Here is an 18,974-nt window from a genome sequence, read left to right as displayed (position 1 = left end):
AGCTCGATTCATAACCACTATGCTACCAGAGCTCCTTGGGCTTTCTTGTAGGCATATGAATATTATCATATCACAGAGAGCATTATACTTCAAGACAGATCTCGAAATGTTCTTTTTGATGACAAACATGACACCATTTCTCATCAATTTGTCATTCCCAATATAGTAAACAATATGATTGTCAGTTTCAAAATGTCCAATATCAGTCTAGTTCAGCTTACTAATGCCTAAGATACCGATTTATGCATTCCAAATCATTTGTGTCAACTTTAAATTTTCCTAGATTCATACTTCATTCATTCCGCTTCACCACTCGTCTGTCAATTTGTTGTAATTTGGTGGCTTGTCGGTTACTATTGTCCTAGAAGCCATTCCACCACTATTTTAAATATCAGCAGGGTATACCCATGGTGGACAGGTTTCAGCTGAGCTTCTGGACTAAGACAGACTAGAAAGAAGAAGAGACGGACTACTGAATGTTCAGCTACTGTAAACCTTATGAATAGCTGTAGAACACTGTCAGATAGCAACATAATATTGAATATTGAAACATTATTCATAGTATCAGACTACTGTCAGATATAGTGCTGTAAGATGAGCCCCTTAGGTTGGAAGGCACTCAAAATACAGCTGGGAAAAGCTGCGTCCTCAAAGTAGAGTTGACCGTGATGACACAAATTGAGGAAAGCTTTTGGCACCTTCATTTGCGGTTGGGGCACAACTCAAAATGAGGAGAAACAGCTGTAAACATCCATTAATAATCAAAACTGGAATATACGAAATATGAATCTTAGACTATATAGGTAGGCATAAGCCTAGATGCTAGAGATAAGTCCTTGACAAAAGATATCCCAAATTCTTGTCCTTGTGGACTTGACATTTGGCAGCCCATCTGGTCCTTGGCTTGCTCATCTGTGGGATAGAGATATCATGAATTCTTCCTATTGGATTGTTGGTGGGTTACAGGAGCTACCGAAGAGTCCATAAATGTGTTGAGTGAATTAATGGATAGATGGATGAATGAATGAATGCTTGCCTAGTGAATGGGAATCATATCTGTATCTATTTCTCAACAGGACATTGAAAAGTCAGTACATGATTATTGAAAGAAGAGTGTTCAGTAGGAGCTGTATGTTGTTGTTGTTGTTAAGTGCCATCAAGTCGATTCCGATTCATAGCAACCCTGTATAGGGTTTCCAAGGAGAAGTTGGAGAGCTTGAACTGCCAACCCTGCCATTGAAACAACTTTAACTTAGCAGTCTGGCGTATTAGCCCACAGCGCTATACCACAATTCCTAGGAGCGGTATAGAATGAATAAATTAACAAAATAAGAGTTTAGTTACATAGTTGTTATTGTTGTGAAGTGCTGTCAAGTTGGTTCCAACCCACAGCAACCCTGTATAGGGTTTTCGGGAAGCAGCTGGTGAGCTTGAACCGCCAACCTTGCAGTTCAAACGGCTTTGCAGTCTGGCGCGTTAACCCACAGCATCACATAGTAAGTACTCAATAAATCTCAGTCCTCAATCTCTTATCCATAATTCCAAAACCCAAAAAGCTTTGAAAACCAAAAGTGTTTTTTGCTTTTATTATTATTTTTTTTCATAAATTCATTTGGCAGTGCCCTGAAGCTGAACTAATCAGAGGCTATTCATAAGCTCTGGTGCTGATGTTGTTAAATGTTGCTGAGTCCGTTCCAATTCATAGTGACCCTACCTAGGGTTTCCAAGGAATGACTGGTGGGTTTGAACCACAGGCCTTGTGATTAGTAGTCCAGTGCTTATCCTATAACACTACACCAGGACTCCGAATAAGTTTTGTAACAAGAATAATATAATGCACTTGAATGCAGTTTGTTGCTCCATCCCCCTGCTTGGGATGCTACACATTCTATAATGTGTGGAGGAGCCCCTGGTGGTATTGTGACTAAGCACTGCCTGCTAACCAAAAGATTGGTGGTCCAAAACTCATCAACCACTCTGAAGGAGAAAGATGTGTCTAATTTGCTTCCATAAATATTACAATCTTGCAAATCCTGTGGGGCAATTGCACCTTGCCACCTTCTTTAAAATCTGAAAAATACTGAACTCCTAAAGTTTCTAGCAGGGGACCATCAATTATCTGTTAAATGAATGAATGTTGATTTGAATACTATTTACCACAGTTGTTGTTGTTGAGTTGCCTGACTGTCCATCCAGACTCTTGGTGACCCCATGTGTGCAGAGTAGAATTGTGTTCCATTGGATTTTCCTTTTGGAAGCACACTGCCAGGACTTTCTTCTGATGTACCTCTGGATAGGTGCAAACTACCAAGTGCTTAATTATTTGGGCCATCCAGGGGTTCCAGAGAATAAGCTACATTATTATGATTAAAACCTCACCATCCTCAAGTCGATTCTGACTCACAGAGACCCTCTAGAACAGAGTGGAAGAGCCCCATCGGGTTTCCAAGGCTGTAATCTTTCCTGAAGCCCACAGTTCCATCTTTCTCCCTCAGGAGCAGCTGGTGGGTTCCAACCACCCAGTTCTTGGTCAGCAGCCTAGCTGCTTAACTCTTGCGCCACCAGGACTCCTCATTCATAGTCTTGTTGTTGCTATTAAGTGTTGTCGAGTCGGTTCTGACTCACAGCGACTCTGTATAAGGTTTCGAAGGAATGGCTGGTGAATTTGAACTGCCGACCTTGAAGTTCAAACCCACCTTGGGGTCCAGTGTTCTCCCGCCTGCTGTGCCACACTCCTGAGTATTCTTAGGAAATGGTATTAGGAAGCCAGCTAGGTTTGAACTCGCAGAAGCCGAGGCCTGCCCCTCCCCCAGTGACCGGTCCTCACCTGCGGCAGGATGTGCTGTGTGTGATGCACCCAGTTGGCCAGGGAGTCAACCAGCTCGAGCACTGGGATGCCCTCGAAGTCGGGGTTCTCCTCAAAGGAGTCACGGCCCGCACCACCTTCCTCCTCCTCATCGCCCTCCTCCTCCCCAAACTGGTAGAAGCCTAGTGGACTGATGTGCGTGGAGGCCGAGATGCGCGCGATCTGCGCGCGCAAGTAATTGGCCTCGTTGCCTGGAAAGGGAGGGTAGCTGATGACCGGGGCGTCCAAGTAGCCGGTGAAGAACTTCTTGACCTTGCGCGCGTGCACGATTTGGGTCGGGGTGACGTGGGGCAGTCGTGTCCAGGGTCGGCCTGGCTCATTGCACACGAAGTACAAGTATTTGTTGGCTCCTGAGCGGCTCTCCTCCTTGGGAATGACAGCTGGTGGCTTCCACGTGGATTTGGGGATCAGGTCGGCCACTTTCTCTTCGTCCTCCTCTCCCTCCTCCTCCCCATGTGCCTCCAAGACCTCACCGCTATCCAACATTTCCGACAGCTGCTCCTCTTCGCTTTCCTCCTCACCGTCCCGGAATTCCACTTCGGCCACCAGGTAGCTACGCTTGAGCCCCAGGATCTTGCCCCAGAAGCGGCAGGTGAGGATGGGTTGCTGTTCCACCAGCTGCTTCAGGGCGAGGAAGATGCGGAAACTCTCGTCAGAGCCCAGGCCGATGCCCGCCTGCTCGAAGTAGAAGGCTTTCTCCATGATGTTGGGCACGGGTGTCTCCGTCTGTGGAAAGGCAGAGGGAATGAGTTTGGGGTCCTGCGGGCTAGCCTGATTCTTAAGACGTCAGGGCACAAAAACATTCTGGAACCCAGACGCCCTCTGGTGGTAGTGGTGGTCACAGAACCAGTTTTGGCCAGTGACAGAGAGGAAGTCCCTGGGGGAAGCTATGCCTTGATGGCTGGTGCTGCAGCAGCCACTTTTTGAAATGAAGTGACAATTTCAAGGACCAACCATCCTAAGGATGAAAAAGGAAGAGCAGAGGAAAGACCAGGCACCTGTGTTCTTCATGACCTTTGTCCACTCACAGGCCCTAGATGGAGAAACCCAGCTACAGATTCTAAGGGGGGGCGGCTTTCAGGGAGGAGGTATTCTAAGGAGGTGTGCATTTTGAGGGGTGGGGACAAAGCAGTCTCAGGGGCAGGGCCTTTGAGGGGGTAGCATTGTTCAGGTGGTAGGCTTGTGGGGGGGTGTTCTAAGGGGTGGGCATTTTAGGGGACAAAACATTCTAAGGAGGTAGAGCCTTCAGTATTGTGTTAGATGGGGCAATGGGGAGAGAAGAGGGACAGCAACAGTTCTAACAGGGTGGGGGCTTTCTATGGGGGGGTGACGGCCTGAAATGGAAAATGGTTTGTTGTTGTTTTTGTTAAGTGCTGTGGAGTCAGTTCCGACTCATAGCGACCCAGCACAGGGTTTCCGAGGCTGTAAATCTTTACAGGAGCAGAAAGCCTCATCTTTCTCCAGCGGAACCGCTGGTAGTTTCGAACTGCTGACCTAGCAGTTTACAGCCCGATTTGTAACCACTACGCTACCAGAGCTCCTTATGGAAAATGGTATTCTCAGATAAACGTGGTCCTTTCCACCTAAGACTTAGATTCTCACTTAATCTCAGCTCACCCAAGGGCGTTATTCATTGATCAGGTTGGTAACATGTTCCTCACCATCCCCCTATCCCAAAGTCACTTTTCATCTATTATGCCAGGCACATCCCCATCTCAAGACCCTACAAGCTCAGCAGCATAGCAGCAAGCATGGGCCCATAGCACCTGCATGTAGGGTAGAGGCTATAGCGAGGTTTTGCCGGTCCTGGTCTTGGTCCACTAGGCTTGTCTCTCTCACTTCCTAGCTTTACGCCCTCTGAGCTTCAGTTCCTTCCTCCATAAAATGGGCAGAGGTGGTGCTGCAGGCTAAGCGCCAGATTGCTAACCACAAGGTCAGCAGTTCATGCCCACCAGCTACTCCACAGGAGTTAGATGAGGCTTTCTGCTCACATTAAGACTTACAGCCTTGGACTCCCCAGGCAGGATGGCTGTGATCGGAATCTGTCCAATGGCAGTGGATTTTCTTTAGTTATGGTAGGTAAATAGTACTTGCCTCACTGGGTTGGTTTAGGGGTGAAACCAGATAATGTCAGGGGCTTAGGAGGTGTACGAGGGGGGATAATGGAATGAAAAGAGAATGGGAGGTTTCCACGCACTTTTTGAAGTCTTGTTACTACTATAAACAGAATCCTCAATAAAAATTTGTTGAACGAGTGAAGAAATAATGTCAATTTTTAAGGATTTGCTCATTTCTGGGATCATGGAACTATATATACGAGGAGCTTTCAAAAAGTTCATGAAAAAAAATTCCATTATCTTTTTATTCCATTTTTACACTAACTTTTTGCAGCCGCCTGGTATATTCTGAGGGTGGTAGAATGTTAATAAACCATGAGTAGAAGAGTTCTTGGCATGAATCAATTTACAAACGGGGAAACTGGGGCCTTTCAGTGTTTTGAGATCCAGGAGGTAGCATGTGAGTTTCATAGAAAAGGTGTGCCAGGCCAGTTATTTTTTCTAGAGGAAAGGCTTATGGCTGATGGGAAAAACAAGTCTCTATATCCCCATGGTTGCCAGAGTCAGCTTTCTAAAATGCAGAGCTAACCCACTCTTTCCTCTGCCTCACACCTTCACATGGTGCCTAGCACCATTCTGAGAAAGCACAAACCCTAACCATGGAGGTCAAGTCCCCTGTGGTCTTGCTCCTTCCGGGCACAGACTAAAAGTGTTTCTGGTCAGCACAGGCTCCACCTTAAGCCTGGGGCAGCATCCATCCCACCATAAGGGAGCCTCCCCTTTTGCACTCACCACCTCCTCCTCTATCTCCTGATCGCCCTCCCCGCCAGCACTGCTCCGGATGAACAGTGCCTTCTGCTTTTCTGCCATCTCGTAGGTGGGCTGCATTTCAGGGTCATCTCTTAGCATGTCCAGCTTGGGGTGGAACCACTCCCATTGCGTGGTGCGGTTCAGCGACTCCAGGATGGACAGGGGGTCCTCGGGGCGCTGGTTCAAAAGCTTGGTCAGCAGGTTCACCAGGTGCTCATACCTGCCTCAGGTAGGGGGTGAGAGAAGAGAAGACATCACTCCCTCAGCTCAGTGGGCTCAGGGCAGTGTGCCTGGCCCTGGGGACATAGTAGGGAAGAGAGAAAGTCTTTGCCCTGGTGAAGCTGACATTCTGATGGGGGAGATGGACATTTATCAAATAAGTCTTTCAGGGAATGAGTCCTAGTTGGGAAACAGATAAGAGCTTAGCTGTTAATAGAAGAGTTGGTGGTCAGAACCCACCCTGAGGTTCATGGGAGAGAGATGTGGTGATGTCCCTGTCAAGGTTATAATGACCATGGGTCAGTTAGGACTCATAGAGACCCTGACTGGGCTTTTGGAGGAGTGGCTGGTAAGTTTGAACTGTTGACCTTGTGGTTAGCCATCTAGTGCTTATCCTACAGCACCACACCAGGACTCTAGGATCACAGCCTAGAACATGCTATGGGGCACTTCTATTCTGTCATATGGGGTCACTTTGTTGTGTTTTTTTTTTTACTGTAGAACTGATACTTTTTTAAAAAATGTTTTATTGTGAATTATGTGATAGTTTATAGGGGAGAACATTAGTTTTACATTCATCCTATTGTATACTGTTTCATTGCCATGGTTACAATCCCCTCCATGCATCATCAACCAACCAAAGGGTACATCCTACAATCCTTACCCCCCTCACCCTTCTTGTCCCTCCATCCCTCCACCCCCCTCAACCACCCCTCTCCGTCTCTGTGTCTATAGTCTCCAGCTGCTCCATCTCCCCATGTCATTGTCTCTGCCTCCATCTCAGGGATCACTGCTTCTCTGGGTAGGGTCCTGCTCTCTGCTCTTCTCCCTTCACGGTCCCAGGGACCTCCATTATATGGGGTCACTTTGAATAAAAAAAATTGACTTGAAGGTACCAAACAACAACCAGGGAATGGTTATTGCTATTGTTAATCGCCATGGAAGTCCAATCCCCACAGGATTTTCAAGGCCATGACCCTTCCAAAACAGGTTGCCAGGCCAGTCTTGCGATGCACCTCTGGGTGGGTTCAAACTGCCAACCTTTTGGTTAGTCACCAAGCGCTTAACCTTTGGCATCACCCAGAGATTCCTGTTATTGTGATGTTGTTGTTGTTGTTAAGTACCATCAAGTTGATACCCACCTATAGCGACCCTGTATAGGGTTTCTGAGGAGCAGCTGGTGAGCTCGAATGAACTGCTGACCTTACAGTTCAAAGGGCTTTGCAGTCTGGTGCATTAACCCACAGGCCACACCAGGTAATGGTAGTCAACAGAACAGCAGGTGGGGGTTAGGGCTTTCAGGGATAGGAGATAAATAGGGATGGAGGCAGGGAAAGGTAATATTTAAGTTGAGATCTGAATGAAGTGCGGCGAGCGAGCTATGCAGCTATTTGTGTTTCAGGCAGAAGGGACAGCAGATATTCAGGTCCTGAGACATTTTCTGAGTCTGACATGATCTTTTTTTTTTTTTTTTTTTTGTAAATTGTGAATTATGGGAGTTTACATGGGAGAACACCAGCTTTACGTTCATCCTGTCATATTTCATTTCATTACAATCCCCTCCATGCATCATCAAACAACCAAAGGGTACACCCCACGGGCCTGCCCCCTGGCCATCAGCACACAGCCCCACTCCCTCCCTGAGTCTAAAGTCCCCAGCCTCTCCATCTGTCCACATCATCGTGTCTGCCTCCATCTCTGGCATCACTGCTTCTCTGGGTAGGGTCCCGCACTCCTCTCTTCTCACTTGATGGTCCCAGGGACCTCCACTCCTGGACTGCAAAGTCAACCACTCTCCTCCTTTTGTTACAAAACATCCACCTTTACAGGAAATGATTATCTTGATAATGCAATAGAGCTTGTTTTAGGAATGGCTAATAAATGTGTAGGCAAATCTTCTCTCCTTCCTGTGGTGTGGTGCTTAAGAAGGCAAACTATGGAGTCATCTGCAAGGGTTCAAGGCCTGACTTTACCAGGTGTTCATGGGTTTGTCACACAACGAACCACACAGTCACATCAGTTGTTTGGTGCCTTGCATTAACTCTAATTCATAGTAACAGAGTTGTGTTGTTAGGTGCCATCAAATTGGTTCCTACTCATAGCGATCCCATTCACAACACAATTCCCTTGACAGTATGCGGTCCCATGGCATCCTCACAATTGTTACATTTGAGTCATGGTTGCTGCCACTGTGCCAATCCATCTCATTGGGGTGACATGATCTTGATTCCAAGAATCAAGAACGCTTGGCAAAGGGAATATTCCAACTTATTTAGTAACATAGATACAGAAAAATCCTAAACAAAATATGTTCAAGATGTTTATGGAAAAATGGAATTGAAAAATAATGAGATTTTCCTAAGCTTCTTGAAGCCACCTTGTATTATAGCAAATAGCATCCAATCCATCCATTTCTAAAAATGGATAAAACATCATGATTAAGTTGGACACATACCAGGAAGCCAGGACAATAGAGAAATTGAAAAATGTGATGTTACCATGGTATTATGTTCAAAGAGATAGGTAAGATTACTTGGATAGATGTAGGCAAATTGTTTGCTAACATTCAATACCCATTCCTGATTAAAAACAATTTACAGCAAGATAAGAACTGTAGGTAATCTCATAGAGGGTGACCACAGCCGTCCAAAGCACATGCCAAAAGCAAACATAATGGTGAAAGACTGAGTCTTTTCCCCTGTGAGAATGGGAATGAAGTGACCCACTTGTACCAGTTCTATTTAACACTGTTCTGGAGGTCCCAGCCAGTGTAGTACGGCATGAAAAACTAAAGGGAAAGTATAAAGATTACAAAGAAGAAAGAAATCTGTCATGGTTTGCCGATGGTATGATTGGAAACGTGCACAGGTCTTGAGATGGGGACGTGCCTGGCATGATGGATGATCAGTGGCTGAAGTGTGTGTTAGGGGTGTGAGAGAAGAGGCCCAACTGATAATGGTATGGTTTCCATTCACCTGAGTCATGCACTATGCTGGGCACTTGAGTGCCCATTAGGGTCTCCACTCTGCAAGTCATGAGGCCACTCAGGGATGGCACAGTCAAGATTTGAAACCAGGTGGGTGTGATTTCAAAGCACGTGTATATGACTCTTTGCTGTGTGGAAACTCCATTGTTAGCATGTTGGGTGTGGTGGAGAGCCACCATTGAAGTTGGATAGGGTCAGAATAGGTGAGCCTTGTGGCAACTTAAGCCAGGCTTTTTCAGGAAGGGATCTTGAAGCGCCCCACCTTTGGGTTCTGTTAAGAAACAAGAGGTTAATATTGACTGGACTCTAGGATCTGAAGTAGGAGGAGGTACTGATGAGATGGAATTTGGAGACGGACAGGGACATTGAAGGCTGTGGTGAGGAGCCTGCACTTCCTCTTGAGGGCACTAGGGAGCCATGGAAGGTTCTGAGCAGAGGAAGAATGGGTGTTTTGAGCAAGATCCAGTACTTCTCTAGTTTCATCTCCTCCTTGCTCCCTTGGTTCCAACTGCACTAACCTCCTCGCTGTTCCTCAAGCATACCGAGCCTTAGAGCCTCTATACTTGCTGCGCTTTATATTGAGACCACCTTTCAAAAGGGTTCAAGATCAAAGATGTCAGTTTGAGGACTAAGGTGCACCTAACCCAAGCCATGGTATTTTCAATAACCTCATATGCATGTGATAGTCGGACAGTGAATATGGAAGACCATAGAAGAATTGATGCATTTCAGCTAGTGTTGGAGCAGAATGTTGCTAAAGATCGTGGGCTGTCAGAAGAACAAACAAATCTGTGTTGGAGGTACAGCCAGATGCTTCTTAGAAGTAAGAATGGTAAGACTTCCTCTCTCATACTTTGGATATATTGTCAGGAGGGACCAGTTCCTGGAAAAGGACATCATGCTTGGTAAAGTGGTGGTGGTGTGCCATAGAGTCGGTTCTGACTCATAGCAACCCTGTATATGGTTTCCAAGGCTGTAAATCTTTATGGAAGCAGAAAGCCTCATCAAACTATTGACCTTGAGGTTAACAGCCCAACTTATAACTACTATGCTACCAGAGCTCCTTTGGTAAAATGGAGGGTCAGCCAAAAAGAAGAACCCCCCAACGAGATGGATTGATACCATGACAACAGCAGTGAGCTCAAGTGTGATCATTGGGAGGCTGGTGCAGGACTGGGCAGTGTTTGGTTCTGTTGTGCACAGTGTCCCTGAGTTGGAAGTGACTTGATGGCACCTAACAATAGCCCTGTCCCTCTGGCCCCGCTATATTTCCACCTTGGTGGTGGCGATGGTGGTGGTTATGTGCCATGGAGTCGGTTCCGACTCATAGTGACCCTGTACAGGATTTTTGAGGCTGCAAATCTTTACAGGTGCAGAAAGCCTCATCTTTCTCCAGCGGAACAGCTGGTAGTTTTGAACTGCTGACCTTAAGGCTCACAGCCCAGTTCGTAACCGCTATGCTACCAGAATTTCCACCTTAGCCCCATTAATTATGTTGATTTTCATTCTTTCCCTAACTGATGAGCTTCATGAGGATGTAATATGGGCCAAGAGGTGTACTGGGAGTGTAGCTAAAGTCGCCTTACTTAGCAAGTTGAGGGAAGACTTTAAGAACTAGATCACTGGAGTTGGGATTCTAGCTCGATCACACCTTAGTTGTGTGATCTTGGACATGTAACCTAACCTCTGTTTCAGTTTCCTCTTCTGTAAAATAGGGCTAGATGGAGTAGTCTCAGCACTGGGGGCAGATATTAATGTGTGAAGTCTTTGGTACAATGTTTGGTTAAGTCAATATTAACTATTGTTAGTAATCACATTTAGAGACAACTCACTCATTCTTGCTCTTTATGTCATACATCTATGTATATTATATAAATTTACACTAGGAACCCTGATAGGGTAGTGAGTTAAGCATTGTATTTCTAAAGTTCAAGGTGGGCTGTTCAAACCCACCAGTTGCTTTAGGAGAGAAAGATGCTGCGGTCTGCTTCGATAAGAAAAGATTAAGTCTCAGAAACCCTAAGGGGTCCTGTGGGGTCACTGAATTAGAATCAACTTTGCAGCAGTGGTTAAGTTTGCCCTCACTTTGAAAAGATTGACTCAATCTCTACTTGAAACAAATTCTTCATCACAGTTAGCTTCACTTGCCACATGGACAGCTTTGAAAGCCTTTTCAAGGCTTTCAGTCTTTACTTACACTAAACCAGAAAACCCAGACCACTGCCACTGAGTCCAACTCACGTTGTTCTTAGGTGCCATGGAGTCAGTTCCGACCCTGAGGAACTCTACATATAACAGAATGAAACACTGCCCAGTTCTGCGCCATCCTCACAATTGCTGCCACGCTTAAGTCTACTGCTGCTGTCACGGTGCCAACCCATCTCATTGGGGGTCTCCTTCTCCTTCACTGTCCCTCCACTTTACCCTCCTGATAATACGGCCAAAGTATGAGAGATAAAGTCTGGCCATCTTGGCTTCTAAGGAGCATTCTGTTTGTACTTGCAGAAGTCCACAGATTTGTTTGTTCTTCTGGCAGTCCATGATACTTACAATAGTCTCCTCTAACACCATAACTCAAATGCATCAATTCTTCAACGGTCTTCCTTAATTCATTGTCCAACTTTCACATGCATATGAGGTTATTGAAAATACTATGGATTGGGTCAGGTGCACTTTAGGACTCAAATTGATTATCTTAAAGTGTTCTGGAACACTTTAAGAGGGCATGTGCAGATTTGCCTAATGAAATACATCGTTTGATTTCTTGACTGCTGCTTCCGTGAGTGTTGGTTGTGGAGCCAAGCAAACTGAAGTCTTGGACAGCTTCAGTCCTTTCTCATTTATCATAATATAGGGTTTCTGAGACTATATCTTTACAAGCAGACAGCCTCATCTTCCTCTCCAGGAGTGCCTGTTGGGTTTGGGCCTTGCAGTTAGCAGGCGATGCTTAACTCAAAGCACCACCAGTGTTCCTTTTTTCATGTGCTAAAGTAAGCCTAAAGGACCTCGTAGCATAGTGATTATGAATTGGGCTGGTAACCTGATGGTCAGCAGTTCGAAACTACCAGCGGTTCTGCAGGAGAAAGATGAGGCTTTCTGCTCACATAAAAGATTTACAAACTTGGAAACCCTGTACAGGGTCGCTATGAGTCTGAACTGAACCAACTCCACAGCACATAACCACCGCCACCACCACCACCAAAGTAAGGCTACATAAGAAATGTGTGTACCTGTTTCGACTTTACCTACAAATTCAACTTAAGGCACTTAGGGGAGGATCTCGTTTGGAACCAGGGGCTTTGGACTCCTAGTTTTATAATCAGTCCATAGAGCATCTCAGATTCATGAGATGTGTCATCTCCCTCCCACCTCACCCCGCCGCCCCACAGCTTGAGGCTCCTCCCTGCCTGGGCCCTGCCCCCTGGGGACCCTTCTCACAGGCTGAGGTCGCATCGGACACTGGTCTGCAGCAGGTAGGCCTTGGCATTCTGCACGGCTAGCTCCCGCGGCTCGGGTTCTGGCACCTCCATAACGTAGGGGAAGCCCAGCTCGGAGGGTGAGTACTGGAGGGCAGGGTCATCCCTTATGTAGGGCCCGTGCTGGCTATCCTCAAGCTGTAGGTCCTCTCTCTGGTAGGAAGTGAATTGGCCTAAGAGGTCAGAGCGGGGATCCTGATAGGCAAAGTCCATCTGCTGGAGGGTGGTGCCTTGGCTCTGATCCGTCTGTGGTAGCAGCCGGCTGGCCCTGCGCTCCATGCTCTGGCCGTGGTTTTCTTCCATGTAAGGATAGACCTGGAAGCCCTGGGTGGGGTCGGCAGTCTGTACCGGGTACTCCAAACCGCCCACCTGGGCTTCTGGGCCTTGGAAGTCCTCAGACATCTCAGTCAAGTTGGGCTGGTTCACCCAAGGGTCCTCACCAGTCCGCCAATCCGAGTCGGCGTCCTGAGAACCTTGCCGGCTCATGGACTGCTGGAAAGGGTGCTCAGGGTCCGGTGGTGGGTCCCCCATGACTTGAAGGGGGACGGACTTCTAGAAGGACTGCTTGCAGGAAGGCAGTCCCGGAGACTCGCCCAGCAGCATACGTGGGGCAGCCACTGTGCTAATAGTTAGTCTATGGACCAGGTAGGGGGGCGGGCCGTTAGGGGGTAGGGTTTCCGCGCAGGCGCAGCGCCTCGCACCAGAGGTTTAGTTATTGGCCCGCGAGGTCCTGCTCGTTCCCGCAGCAGCCAAGCAGCACTCAGGCAGCGGAAAGAAGAGACAGCACCCACGCCCCAGGCCAGCAAGTTTTTTTTTATTTTCTGAAAGGCAAAGCTCCACCCCGCCCAGTCCCGTCAGCTGTTTCCTTTGGTCTCAGGCTCCGAAACTTCCTCGGGGGCCGGGCTGGGGGTCTTCACGGCGTCTTCTCCAGCAGGAGCAAGGGTCTGGGGGCTCCGTTCCTCCTTTGAGGTCTGCCCGCCCGCCACTGCTGCCTCCTGGTGATAAGACAGGGAGTGGGGCCCCTGGTCAGCGTGGAAACCGTGTGTGTGCACACATTCCACGGGGCTCTGGCTTGTGCCCGCCTCTGCTGCTCCGATGTGACCGTCCCTACCTTAGACAGGGGTCCCTACCTTAGACAGGGGTCCCTACCTTAGACAGGGGTCCCTACCTTAGACAGGGGTCCCTCGAGACTCGAGTCCAGGAGCGCGGCCTCAGTCAGGCCCGAGTCATCGTCCACGCTGATAAAGATCGACGGGGTCTCGCACTCAGGTCCCTCCTCTCGGAAATCCATGACTTCCTCGGGAGGTAGAGGGCCAGGCCGGGCAGAGGCAGAGACGGCGGCGGGAGCTGAGGAGTTGGAGGCCGAGACCCCCGCTCCTCCGGGCTTCAGCTTCTGCTCCTCCTCGAGCTGCCGTTTTAGGGCCTTTTCCTGGGCCAGCCGCAGGCCAATGAGGTCCTGGGGAGGCCGGGGGGTTGGGGCTGGTGCCAGGACCAGGGGTTCTAGGTCGTCCTGTGGGTGGGAGTGGGTAAAGATGTGAGTAGGTGGGATGGTGGGGGCGCAGGGCATGCAGCCCAAGGCGCAGAAGAGTGTGGCTGCGGTAGCACGGGGATCGGGGTGACGGTCCCCCAACCCACTCCCAACAGGAACATCTTCTTGCTTGGGGATGGAGTGGGTGGGCTGCAGGACCCTCACCTCTTCCACTGGCCCCGCAGGCGGCTCCTTAGCTTCAGGTTCCTGCTTGCCGCTGGCCTCCAGAATAGCCATGGTGGAGTTGGGGATGTGTGCTTGCTGCAGCAGAAAGACAGGATGGGGCGCTGTGGGGGGCTCTGACCAGGCCCCCTTCCCTTGTGCCACCCTCCGAGGTCCAAGGAGTGGTGGCAGTGTGCCAGTCCCTGAGAGCCCTGAGGTACCTGGTGGGGTGTGAAGGAGCGGACATGGGCCAGCAGGGGCTCACGGAGCTCGGGGCACTTGTCAAAGACGGCGCCCAGCTGCTGAGGTGGCAGCTGCAGGATGACCTGGAAGCTCTGCGGCTTGGTGCGCTGGCAGCACTTGACGAAGCCCTCCCACACCTTAGGGTATTTCCACACCTGGGTGAACAGGGAGCAGCTGTGAGGCCACCATGGCAGCCAGCTTCCTCTCCACCCGCGTGCTGGGCACAGGACAGCGAGGGAGAGGCTAGGAGCCGCCCTCTCTAGGATTCATTCTCACAACTGCAGAGGGACACCGTGGTTTGCTGGCTGTCACACAGGCAGGGACCAGGGAGGTACAGGGACTTGTCTGGGGTCACATGGGTGTTACAGAGGTGGACCTGTGCCCAGTCTGCAGTCACATGGAACCTGGGGTCTGCCTTCTCTTGCAGTGTATTTTTTTGAAAACCCCGACTCTGCTTCTCTTGACAAACCGGGCCATCGTTCGGCACAGGTGTCCTGGCAGGCACAGGTGGAGAGGCAGCCATGCCTTTGCTGGTATCTCTCCCAGCCCTTCGGCTGTACTCCTGGCTTTCGTCCTGCTGGGGGTTACCTGCTTCATGATGAGGCGGGACAGGATGTTCATGACAAAGCCCCCCAAGCGGGGATACATGGTCAGGGACTGGATGACGGTCCTCATGAGCAGCATGGGCAGGGGGCTCTGCTCCATCAGCTGCTGCATCACCACGGCCAACACCTCCGATGTGTACACATTCCGCTCCGCAAAGCACAGGTTGGTGGCTGCAAGGAGGCAGAGTGTGGGCCTGTGCCCTCTGCCCTGAGCGATAGGAGCCCACGCCCTTCCCAGCACTACGGTCCATCCATGAGGGGAGTTCTATCCAGCACAGGCCCCTTTCTGAGGGGACACTGGCCCAGTCCTTGGAAAAGTCCCATGCTGGGGGCAGTGGGGAGACTTAGGCCCTTTCTCATTGGAGGGCAACCTTCCCAAAGGTTGCGGGGCTAGGAAGACACGGCCAATCCCTGGAGACTTTCTGGCTGCACAAGGTGGGACAGCCCTCTCCTCCCAGTCACAGAGGGCAGGCAGCTACTGACCACCAATCAGGCTGGTAAAGGGACTGCCTTGGGGAAGGACACTAGGTCTAGACTTATGTAGCAACACAGGAATGAAAAGGAGAGAACGAGGCCTGCACCTCGAATGAGCAGCCCTGCTCAAGACCGAGGGGGTTCTGGAAGGGCCACTACCACACTGCACCCCACCCCCCAGAAGGCAGGCAGGCTAGGGCAGGCCTTGAGGTTTGTCCCTAGGAGTGGGGAATGTGCCCTGATCACTGTGCTAATGGGGAGACCCCAGGAGTTGCTCTGAAACCCCATCTTCCGCAAACACAACTTGCCAGGTAAGTACTTGGATAGGAAGTCTTTATTGAGGCAGAAGTAAGGCACAGATCTGTGGGGTAGTGGGGGCAGGGTGAGGTGTTTATAAGGACTGGGGTGGGGGTGAGAAGCTGGGGGTTTGGAAGCATAAAAGGAAGACAGGCAAGGAGGAGGCTAGGTGTCTAGACCAAAGGGCTGACGGAGAGTGTGCATGCAGAGGGTGCGAGTGTTAGGGAGAGCCTTCCATAAAGACAGGAAGCACCTACTCATCATGCCATTACTGGGTCCTCGGTCTCTGGCATCTGAGTGCCCCCCAGCCCCAGTTCCCTCTTCCCTTAGTCTTGTAACCTGCCCTCCACACATCCAGGCCAAACCCCTGCTGCAGACATCTTCCCTTCTCCCTGCCAGCTCATCCCTCAGTGGGCTCAGCTCCGGGCCCCTCCTCTAGGAAGCTCTTTCATGCCCCACACTCTGGCTGATCACTGTCTGGGGATGGGTGTACCAGGAGCCCCACGAGGACAGGGCTGGCAGAAGGGCTGTTTTCTTAACTGATGAGCAGTGAAGTGGGGCGGAGATCTAGTTACAGAAGAGCTCCCCAGAAAGAAGTCTACGTCTGGTTAGGAACTGGGGAATTCCTGGGCTTTTATGGCCCCGGAACCAAGAATTGAGGGGGTTCGTAGAGCAGCCAGGCCTGGCCATGGGCACAGAACAGACTGGATGAGTAGGTTCCTTGTAAGGAAGGACGGGGCTGCAGGGCCTGGCTGCTGCCTGCCAATGTGACCCGAGGCAAAATCCTTCCCCCTCCACGTACCATGGAGGGGCTGGGCAGACCAGAGGATCTAGAGTTGGACCCATGAGTGGGCATTCGGGGTGTCCGTGAACCCCTTAAAACTCACACGCAGTGTGAGCATGCGGTCCTGGGAGTGGGTCCCTGACTGCACTGGGCTACCAGACTCGCTCTTGAACCAGCGCTCTCCCACCTGACCCCAAGGTCTTTCCTCCTCAGTCAGAACACGGCCTGGACCCTGACCCTCCCGAGTCCTTCTCCTGACAGTAACCCTGCATCTTCAAGAACTCGCTAAGGAAGCCTCAAAGGCCACTTCCCTCACATCCTTCCGAGGATGAATCAGAGAAACGTTTCCTTGGAGAGAGAGGGTGACAGGGCAGGTGGAGAGCAGTGAAGAGCTGCAGGAGGGAGGCCACCTCATGAGCAGTGGTCCTGAGCCCCCAAGCTCTTCGTGCGTGTGAAACAGGGAGAGCTGAGATTCCAACTTGGGTCCATGTGACTTCAGTCTGTGTATTCTCCACTACACCACTTAACGGCTGTGTGACCCTGGGCAAGTTACTTAGCTTCTCTGGAGCCTGTTTCCTCGATGTCATACTTACCAGTCGCGGTGCAGGTGCAGTAGGAGGCCTGCTAGGCACTAGGAGAGGCTGGCTGAGAATCTGCTCGTGGTGAGCAGCGCTAGGGACACAACAGAGGCTCCCTCCGCAGCCAGCCAGAGCTGCCCCTCCAGTCTCAGTCCGGAAGTGCCCTGGGGCCTAAGTCTCAAGGCTTCAGGCACTGAATCGGCCCACCAGCTGGGCCTCTGAGCCTGCTCAGCTACAGTAGGGCAGGAGGGTGCCCACATTTCCCCAGCTGCTCCATTCAGGAGGCGCCCTATCCCACCTGGCTGACTCAGCAGCTACTCACCTTTGATGATGGATTTCATGTCACACTTCACAGTGTCGATGTTGTGTAATGCGATTAGAAGCTCGCCGGGGTTCAGGGGGGACAGGGCCGAGTTCCCTTCTCCTGCAGCAGGTGAGATGGTGGGGTGGGAAGAAGACATAGCACAGGAGTTAAGAGATGGGTCCCAGCTCCCCAGACTAGGGGCAGTGGGCAGAGTTGAGCTGAGATCGGGCATGTTCAGGGTAGTATGGTGGGAAATGAGGTCCCTCTTCTTAGACTACGGGGCTTGGGACAAAGAGTTAGAGCCAGGAAGAAAGTGTGGACCCTGCAGGGAAGCAGGCTGTAAGAGGCGGTGCTTGGCTGCGGCTGTTTTAGGGTCTTCCGACCCCTGCGCTTTTTGTTTCATCTCCGTAGTTCTGTGTGGAGCTCCCACCAAGGGAAGTGGGTGAGGGATCCGAGCTACCTCACTTGGTCATTTTTCTAAGTTGAGTGGTTTTTTCTTTCTTTTTTTGACTACGTCCCAAAGCCTGTGTCCAGCAGCCCCTCATCCACAATTACAGGGCTCAGTTAAGACCCAAAGATGTGGTTGAGGGAGCATGCAGGATAGCTCGGTCCTGGATGGGGAGTCACTTGGAGAAGCTGCAGCATAGGCCTCACCCTGGACACAACTGGGCCATCTGATCTGATGGCAGCAGCTACCCCTGCACTCCCCACCTCACCTCCTGGGGTGGGGGTAGGAGCATGAGACTGGGTAATGGGCAGGAGAGACGGCAGCGTTCTGGCCCAGTGGGGGCGTCACTCACCATGCTGGGTGCCTAGCAGGCGGTTGAAGACCTCTTTCACCACAATGGGGTTGAGTTTGATAAGTTTGGGCAGAGCCTGGATCACCTCTTTCTACAGGAAGGGCAGAGAGCCAGTCAGATACAGCATTTACTGTTGGGTAAATGCTGTAGCTAACAATAAATCAGTTGATTCTGACTCATAATGACCCCACAGGGTTGGGAGCAGATTCCCAAGTCTTTCTCCCACAGAGCTGCGGGGTGGGCTCTAACTAACCACCTCTGAGTAGCAGCTCAGCACGTTACCGTTCGTCAACAGGGCTCCTCATTTAAAGACGAGGAAACGGAGGTCCCCGAGCAATAACGGAGAGGGCACAGAGGAGGATGAGGCAAAGCTCACTGTGTTCTGGGGTGCCTGGGTGTCAGGCATCTACAATGTTAGACCATAGGCAATCTGGATGATCCCACCCTCTTGCTCTCCTTTTCCCTCTCTCCCATCTTTGCCTCAACTATCGCAAGAAGCGTGTTGCTCTGCCTTGAGCCCTGCCTGGGGCGGACAGAGGGGTGTCCCAGCACCCTACCTTCTCCAGACCATTGAGCACAGGGATGAGGAAGCGGACATCAGGCAGGCGCTTGTGGTACAGGTCTCGGACCCGCTTCACCAGCTCTGGGGAGGGTGGAACTATAGGCGGGAGTAGTAGTAAGCACAGGTGTAGCTGGGAATGTGTGCGGGGTGAAGTATGGGGAAGGTATGCAGGCAGAAAGGAGGGACACTTTCATTTCGGTGCAGGAGCTCTTAGCTCTTTGTT

At 50.4% G+C, this 18,974-nt stretch overlaps 2 protein-coding genes across 2 annotated transcripts in view; both read right to left on the bottom strand.

Moving 5' to 3' along the window:
* RSPH6A (radial spoke head 6 homolog A (Chlamydomonas)) overlaps nt 1-12,945 on the bottom strand; it is a 24,363-nt gene extending 11,418 nt beyond the window's left edge. Inside the window, exons 1-3 of the mRNA XM_006871469.1 lie at nt 12,377-12,945; nt 5,716-5,953; nt 2,828-3,592 (exon numbers count right to left, since the gene is read on the bottom strand). Coding sequence (XP_006871531.1) covers nt 2,828-3,592; nt 5,716-5,953; nt 12,377-12,945 — 1,572 coding nt within the window. The remainder of the gene's footprint in view (nt 1-2,827; nt 3,593-5,715; nt 5,954-12,376) is intronic.
* A 323-nt stretch (nt 12,946-13,268) lies between these two features.
* SYMPK (symplekin) overlaps nt 13,269-18,974 on the bottom strand; it is a 28,824-nt gene continuing 23,118 nt past the window's right edge. Inside the window, exons 19-26 of the mRNA XM_006871323.1 lie at nt 18,747-18,847; nt 18,190-18,280; nt 17,408-17,509; nt 14,936-15,123; nt 14,326-14,502; nt 14,108-14,203; nt 13,583-13,924; nt 13,269-13,406 (exon numbers count right to left, since the gene is read on the bottom strand). Of these exons, the coding sequence (XP_006871385.1) occupies nt 13,269-13,406; nt 13,583-13,924; nt 14,108-14,203; nt 14,326-14,502; nt 14,936-15,123; nt 17,408-17,509; nt 18,190-18,280; nt 18,747-18,847 (1,235 nt within the window). The remainder of the gene's footprint in view (nt 13,407-13,582; nt 13,925-14,107; nt 14,204-14,325; nt 14,503-14,935; nt 15,124-17,407; nt 17,510-18,189; nt 18,281-18,746; nt 18,848-18,974) is intronic.

The sequence above is a fragment of the Chrysochloris asiatica genome, unplaced genomic scaffold (genome assembly GCF_000296735.1).
Source record: "Chrysochloris asiatica unplaced genomic scaffold, ChrAsi1.0 scaffold00168, whole genome shotgun sequence".
Classification (NCBI taxonomy): Eukaryota; Metazoa; Chordata; class Mammalia; order Afrosoricida; family Chrysochloridae; genus Chrysochloris; species Chrysochloris asiatica.
This window is presented reverse-complemented; position numbering and strand designations above follow the sequence as displayed.